At 51.7% G+C, this 8,141-nt stretch overlaps 1 protein-coding gene across 1 annotated transcript; it reads left to right on the forward strand.

Moving 5' to 3' along the window:
- The first annotated feature begins 1,750 nt into the window (after nucleotides 1–1,750).
- On the forward strand, nucleotides 1,751–3,499 carry HOXA13 (homeobox A13). The gene is given in 4 exon segments (XM_025207422.1): nucleotides 1,751–2,007; nucleotides 2,010–2,131; nucleotides 2,291–2,615; nucleotides 3,255–3,499. Coding segments are annotated over 4 exon segments (948 nt in total). The 5' UTR covers nucleotide 1,751.
- Nucleotides 3,500–8,141: the final 4,642 nt, after the last annotated feature.

Here is an 8,141-nt window from a genome sequence, read left to right on the forward strand (position 1 = left end):
GAAAAGAACACACCAAACGTAAAATGGGAACTACTCCTTGGCTGTAGTGGAGGGAAATCGCCAAAATATTGTTCAGTAGCCACAAAAAAAGAAGAAAAAATTGGCAAGCCCGGCATGCCTTCGCATGCAAACACCGCCTTCGGACCCCTGTGCTTGTCTCTGAAAATACACGAGCACCATGCTGGTGGTTAAAATAGCTGGCAGCTCTGCTCTTCGCATTATACAATGAAAAGGCAGCTCCCAAACAATGTAAGGCTCCTAACTCTGAGCTTGTAGCAGTGCGGTGCAAACAATGCTGCAACGTCAATGGTTAGCACAATGGTTAATAAATACATGGAGCTGTCAGGCTCACAATAAAGAAACACGCAGCTACACATTCTGTGCTCAATAGGAGGGGATCGGGGGGGATTTTCGTCCATCCACGTCAAACTGGAGGCATCATATTTGGAGATGAACGCCTTGGGGTTGAGGCAACAGCAAATGTCTAGCTCGGTGCCTCCATTAACGTAGCAACTGGAGTAAAGGGAGGCACACATCCACGCTCACCGTAGAGCTAGGTGCCTATTGTAATAAAGTACAAATGTGTGCGGCAGCATTAGCAACGTGTAAGGAAATGCACCGTTGAGGGTCTTTTTTTTAGCCATCAAAGAGGTTTCTCATTAAAATAGCTGAGCAACCCCTTCTTTCCACGCGTGGCTTGCTTAACACATGGGTACAGCAAAAAACTGTTAGGCAAGGGCAGCCTTCCCCATCCCCTCGGAACGAGCAGCGTGGATCCTTATCCGACGGGGTATTTCACGGTCAGAGGAGATGTGAGCTAACGAGCAGGCCCAGGTTGGATCACTGCAATAACAAATCGCCCCGTGCGGCTAACACCGCGATCCAGTTAACCACCCAGCACCCATCATAGCGAACCTATATTCCCTTATCTCTCCGGCTAATCCCACTGCTGATGCTTGTGGCAAAGGAAAACCCGACCTGAAACCATAAGCATATACAGCGATGTCTTTTTAAAAGTGCTACAGTTTCGACGTCCAGGAAAAAAGTGACACCAGCTCCCTATGTTAGCTGCCCTGTTGCCTTTGCAAAGGGAGCGACGCACCCTCCACCTTCTATTTCCTTAGGGATTTAGGCACCAGTATGCTGTCACCGCCACAGTCCAGCACACCTAGGGGCGCATTCAGAGCCAGGGGCTGGCAGATTTCTTCCTCTCCCTCTCTCTTTTTTTTTAAGGACCCCTCCCCCCGTCCTCCCCCAGGCTGATCGGTAAATAAGAGCTGAGAGGCTTGGATTTCAGGGAGCTGGAAAGCAACGTGGCGTGCACGTTGGAGTTGTCGCAGCAAATTCTCTTCCGTGCAAGCCCCACAAAAAGGTGTGTGTGTGTGGGGGGGAAATACCCAGATCAGGCCCTGGGCCAAAACAGATATATACCTGGTTTCTTGCTTTGGCCAAGCTTTTATTCCCCCCTGATCATGCAAGCGTGTGAGTGGTGGGGGCAGGCTGGGTCTGTGCTGTCCGCTGCTGGAATTCCAGCCCCTGCGCGATTATTGCATTATTTAATTATCTGCACTTTATTCCTCAGATGTTTATCAGCTGCTTTGCATATCACGTGGGGCCGGGCGGGCCAATGGGCTCCCTCCTGGCGCGACACTGGCGCGTCAGCCCTGGTCAAGTCTGGGAGATTTAGTATCTCTTTTTTCAGTCTTTGGGGCTTTTAAAAAAGAGCCACTAGTCTCAATGCGGAGCGGGCTATGACAGCCTCCGTGCTCCTCCATCCCCGCTGGATCGAGCCCGTCATGTTCCTCTACGACAACAGCCTGGATGAGATCAATAAGAACATGGAAGGGTTTCACGCAGGCAGCAACTTCGCGGCGGCCGCGGCGGCCAACCAGTGCCGGAATCTGATGGCTCATCCCGCATCCCTGCCTGCCCCCAGCGCCGCTGCCTACACGTCGAGCGAGGCGCCCGCCTCCGGCATGGCCGCGCCAGCTGACAAGCAGTGCAGCCCCCGGCCGGGCAGAGCTCGCCGGGGGCCGCCCTGCCCTACGGCTACTTTGGCAGCGGCTACTACCCCTGCCGCATGACCCACCACAACGCCATCAAGTCCTGCGCCCAGCCCGCCTCCACCTTCGCCGACAAGTACATGGACACGTCGGTCTCCGGCGAGGACTTCACGTCCCGGGCCAAGGAGTTCGCCTTCTACCAGGGCTACGCCGCCGGCCCCTACCAGCCCGTGCCGGGCTACCTGGATATGCCCGTGGTGCCCACCGCCATCAAGTCCTGCGCCCAGCCCGCCTCCACCTTCGCCGACAAGTACATGGACACGTCGGTCTCCGGCGAGGACTTCACGTCCCGGGCCAAGGAGTTCGCCTTCTACCAGGGCTACGCCGCCGGCCCCTACCAGCCCGTGCCGGGCTACCTGGATATGCCCGTGGTGCCCACCATCGGCGGGGCCGGCCGGCCCGCCGCCGAGGGCCCGGGCGACCCCCGGCACGAGCCCCTGCTCCCAATGGAGAGCTACCAGCCCTGGGCCATCCCCAATGGTTGGAACGGGCAAGTGTACTGCCCCAAGGAGCAAGCCCAGCCCCCCCACCTCTGGAAGTCCACGCTGCCGGGTAATGCACCTGCATGCTCCCCCCGTGCTCCTTGCCCCGCTCCCCTCTGCCCTGCCCCGCTCGGCTGGCTCGCCTCGGCAGCCTCGGAGCTCCCCTTAAGCCTGCCCCCGCTTCCCACCTCCCACCCCGCACACGTAGGCTCTCAGGGCAGTCCTGCCCGTGCCCAGGCGCCCGGGAGTGGGCACTCCAGGCAAGGAGAGCAGATGAGCCCGCTTGCATTAGGGAGTGAGCTGGAGCGGGGAGAGAGACAGCTGAAAAAGGCTGCGGAAAGATATTAAGTATTCGCTCTTAGCAAGAATTTTCCATAAATACTGCAGCCTGCACACTCCATAAATTACTGCAACTGTGTGCGGTTTTCCCGAGATGCCTGTCAGGGCATTTCTGCCTGGGTGAATCAAGCCCCTAAACGCTGCTTCCTGTAGGGGAAAAAAATATGCATCTCCCCCATATTCATGGTATATGTACAGGGATCCCATATTCCGAAGGGGCCTGTCCTGCCCCGTGCAAGTCTGCTGAGCAGGGGCGAGGGGGAGCGTGCTTGAACCTCGGTGCAGGGCTGTAGGTGCCCTGAGCAGTGGGAACCGATTTCTAATGCCTGCTTCCATGGGTTGTTGGGTTGTTTTTTTCCTTCTGTTCCAGACGTGGTTTCGCATCCCTCGGATGCAAACTCGTACAGACGTGGGAGGAAGAAGCGAGTGCCTTACACAAAGGTTCAGTTAAAAGAACTCGAAAGGGAATATGCAACAAATAAATTCATTACCAAGGACAAACGGAGGAGGATATCGGCCACCACAAATCTGTCAGAGAGACAGGTCACAATTTGGTTCCAAAACAGACGGGTCAAAGAGAAAAAAGTCATCAACAAATTGAAGACTACCAGTTAATGGATTAACATGGAGACGCAGCGACTCAAAAGTTTGAGAACTCTTTTTTGTGCCCAGATTAAAATAAATATTAATAATAATTAAAAAAAAAGACAGTGGACTTCTTCGTTCAGAACAAGAGATCTGTATCTTTGGAATTATAGCCTTTTTTTAAAATATTGCTGTAGGAAATGGTTAAAAGTGACAGTTCTCCCTCAAATCCAGACCAGACAGTTCCTAAGTGACAAACTGTGTAGGACCCAACTGCCCAGCCTTGAGATTCTCACTCTCAGTTCAGATCCACAGTTTTCTGAAAGTCTTGTAAGTACTTCGGTGGCTTTAGGCTTGTAGAACATTTCTAACGGTTATAAACTGAAAGCTGGTTAAAATAAGAAGGTCGAGGTAAAAACATAAGCTCTTTTTCTTCCATTGCAATCCAAACTGCATGTTGAATGACCGCTCAGGTAAACCATAGTGGTAAAAAAAATGTACAATTGCTGTCTGTTCAATGCATTTTATGTCTAAAAAAGAAGGTACTGGCTAAGGATTGCAGACACCAGTAATGAAGGAAGCTCTGTGGAGGATTAATCTTGATAGCAAATTTTAAAACAACGCAAAGTATTGGGGATTGAAAGACAAACATTTGCTTGGAAGTATCTTTATTTGGGTTGTTTTCCAATAGCTATTTCTTGGCATCCGAACTGTATTTTCTGCAGACTGTACAATAGATATTTTTTTATAAAAGGATTCACCATATTTTAAACATCATCCAAGAATGATTAAATACTGTAAATCCTAGGAAAATTGAACGCGTTTGACTCTGAGTGGATACAAACTCATGAACATTGGCATTTTTTGTTATAATAAAAGCCCTTTCTTGGGAGAAAAAAAATCTCAGAGAATGTCGAACTGAAAATACATTTTCCCAGAAATATTTCGAATTATATAATCTATATTTTGATCTATCAGTAATTAGTCGTTTATCCTTGTTTATCGTCTGTTATGAGGCCGCATTAGAAAGTTTAGGGGTTCTTTTTACAGCACCTTTTAATCCAATCAGTTATTTCAACCAGCACATTATTTTGTTTTTATTCACTATAAGAAGCTATCTTGTAAATAAAAAAAAATCAGCGCACTGTGAAAATGTATTTGTGCACCCTCATTTTTTTATATTTCTACTGAAACTGAAAACCCAAGACGTGTAGATAGGTATAGTAGTCTTCATACTGTTAATAAAATAGTCACTGTAATACAACCTGAAAGAAATATTCTTTATTTTTCCACATTTACATGAGTTTTGTAAAGAGCAAGGCAAAGCAAAACAAACCAGTCTCTCTCTTGTAATTGTAATAATGTCTTCAATTACTTACGCGGTCCATAATTTTTCCTGTAAAATATTTAGCTGGGGGATGGCCAGCTTGATAACTAGCTTTCCTAAACTATAAATGTTTCAGTAAGGTTAAAGAGTCAGGTATTTTGAAAGGTGTGGGGGGAGGGGGGAAAGGAAAGAGATGATAGAAATGGAGTGCTCAAGCCCCTGTTGGAAAATGAAAACCAGTTGTTAGACTTGCAAAGGCCGAGATTGCAGTATCTAAAGTTTACTGCTGGGACAGGGTATGTCTGCGCGGGAAGATTTTGGTATTTGTTGAAATGACAGGACAAGGAAGGCCTTAAACCTTGACCTTGACGAAAAAAGACAATTTGTGACCTTGACTTTTGACAGCTCATGAATAGTCATATCTAGGATTAGTAGATCAAGTGCGCCACCTCGCGGTCCCACTTTATCTGTGTAGCTAGAGAGCTCTAAGAAACGAGCTGCTTACCTGGCCCTGGGACCTTGAGTCTCATTCCTTCTTGCCCAAGACAGGCAAAGTCTCTCTCTCTCTCTGTATGTGATGATTACAATGCACACCATGGTATGCTGTATATCATATTATCTCATGTCTCTATTTCTCGAGAAATGCAATAGCCTAGACTGCCTTGGCAATCCGCATTCTGCCTCCGTTTGTTTCAGAAAGTCCCTTTACCTGCTTTTGATTCTGGTAACTGGTTTCTAAGAGGACGAGCTTGGGCAGAGTCAAAGAAAATTTGACTTCGGCGATTTCCCCTGCTGCCTCCCAGGGTGGTCTGCTCCCCTAATTAGAGTTATTGGGAAATCTTTACGGCAAATAAAGAGTCTCAGATACCCCGGCTAACTCTAGACTTCTGGAATTACACTCCAGAAATTCAAAGGGACCTACCTCCTCGTGGGTCAGCACAGAGGCCTGTCTGGAGATCAGGCCCACAGATCTGACTTTGATGCCTTTCTTGGGGAAGTACCTGAGCTACCCCCGCAGGCCCTGACTATCTGGCAGCAGCTTTAGTGTTGTGGAAGAGCAGGCGATGCCCTCTGAACGCAGCGCGGTAGTCGGGCAGCAGGCAGGAGGTTAGGGGGTGAGTTTGTGGGTCCTCAGGGCGTGCAGGGGAACGTAGGCTTGCCTGTCTCAAGTGGCAGCAAGCAAAGTTACACCCCCACCTCCTAAGGAAAATAATAAGCGCTGCCCTCACTTGTATCTGCGCAAAGGTCAACTGCTGTTCGGTCGGGTGCGGGGGGGGGCAGCTATGTTCTCCTATAGCAAAGTTATAGGGAGGAAAAATATACGAGGCTTCACTGAGGACGTCTTCTCCAGACTTAGGGGTTGAGAGTTATTTTACTAGAGCTCTGTAATGTATCCTGCTCCAAGCCATGGGAGGCTGGAGCAGGCCGAAGGGAAGGGCCCCCAGGGTTGGCGGCGGGGGAAGCAGTGGCCCCAGCGCCCGCTCGCGATTCCCACCAGGCAAGGAGGTGAGCAGCTCTTGGCAGGGTGCTGAGCCTCCTGCCCTCGGGGCTGTCAGCCTGCGTCGTGCCTGCAGGACGGGGCCAGGTTCAGCCGCGTGTAGCGGAAGCCAGTCATTACCCTTTCCTTCTGCAGGATCTGGAGGTGCAGGTACAAGGGAATGCAAAACCCGTTGTTGGGGGCCCGGCAGGAAGCTCGGCACATCTGGCCCATTCACCCGGAAAACTCAACCTGTGGTTAGCCAAAGCTGGATGCACGGAGCGCCCGGGCACAGCGAGGGTCTGCGCATCCCGGTGGCTGGCTGGCATCCTAGCCCTGCATGAGCCCCATTGACTTGTTTGGAGAAATACAGATGCCAGCGCAATTGGCCGCCCATTGACTCTGCGTGCACACGGGTGTTGTCCAGGATGCGCTGGGCGGCGGGTGCTGAGCCCCGCGCACGCTGCGAGCTGCAGGTCTCCTGCAGCAATTAGGTGACCGCACAGTGGAAGTCCTGCCTAATTAGCACTCGTTTCTGCCGCCCTGCTTCACCCGGGCGGGCCAAAGCAGGACGGGTCAATCTGCTCCTCGATTCCTGGGTTTCAAACATCCCATCACCACGTAGGGAGAATGCAATGAAAGGCCGTGCGAGACGATTGCTGGGAACTGTTTCTTCTGGCTAATGACCGGCTACTTTTCTTTTCCACTGCCGGCTCCGTGTCTCTAGCTGGATTCTGGCCCCTTGTCTGCTGTCTGGGCTTCCCCCCTCCGGGCGCGGGGCCCGGGCAGGAATGTGCCAGGCTAGATGTTGCTCCAGGATAACATCGCATTTTTGCAGCGGCCCCGCTCACAACTGAGACCGATGGCAGATTTCCCACGGATTTCATGGACGCAGGGGAGGGTCGTGTTTCCTCACCAAAGGACCCCCGGCCTGCTCCCATTAAAGCCAATGGGAAAATCCCACCGAGCTAAGCCGGGGCAGGATCGTGGCCGAGTCACACGAGTCTGAAGCTCGTTCAAGCCGGCATCTGCTCCTCAGCCCCGTCCTCCAGGCCCTGGGGGGGTTCAGGGTTCAGCCCCTCGCCGGGCACCTTGTGTTTTTCAGGTCCACTGCCGCCCTCCTTCCACCACCACTGCCTCTCTGCTTTTAGGCCCCGGCGTTGCACGCAGCTTCTCGGAGGTGGATGTGCTCGGGCAGGTGAGTGGATCCAAGGGGCTCGCTCCCACTGCTGTCAGCGCAAGTGCCGGCAGGATCGAGCCCGCCACTAACCTGCCACCGGGACTGAGCCAAAGCGCCTGGGCAGTGCAGTGTTTCTGCTCCCCCCTGCGCCGATCGGCTGCATCCCGAGGGCCGGAGGCACTGAGTCCTGGCGGGGGGCGAGATTTCTTTGACAGCCCCTTCACCCGACAAGTCGGGAGAGGGAGATCCTGCACGCCCAAGAGAGCTGATCGCCGGGACTCGAAGGCGCGCAACTGATCACACTTGCCCTGGAGCTGTGACAGTATTAACGCCTGCTTTCTTTTCGAGTCCCCCCTCTGGCTCCCTATCTACCTCTCTACCAGTCCATCCCTCCACCCATCCCTCTACGCAGGGCACGTATATGCGTGCGCGCGTGTGTAGGTGTGTGTGCCTGTTATTTATTGCCTTCATTTACCCTCCAAAAGCTGTTGGCACATACATTTTCAAGTACAAATTGCTGTTGTATGACATAGTCCCCTCTCACCAATCTGCCGCCAGCAGTCTAAAATATATCCCTAATATGTGTTTTATAAGTAAATATATCACCAACGAAAATAATTAGGCAACGCGATCCATTACTTCCCCAAGCTCTGCCATACCCCTGGTTCTGATAGATATTTATATATAT

This window comes from Alligator sinensis, unplaced genomic scaffold, assembly GCF_000455745.1.
Source record: "Alligator sinensis unplaced genomic scaffold, ASM45574v1 scaffold29_2, whole genome shotgun sequence".
In the NCBI taxonomy this organism is placed as follows: Eukaryota; Metazoa; Chordata; order Crocodylia; family Alligatoridae; genus Alligator; species Alligator sinensis.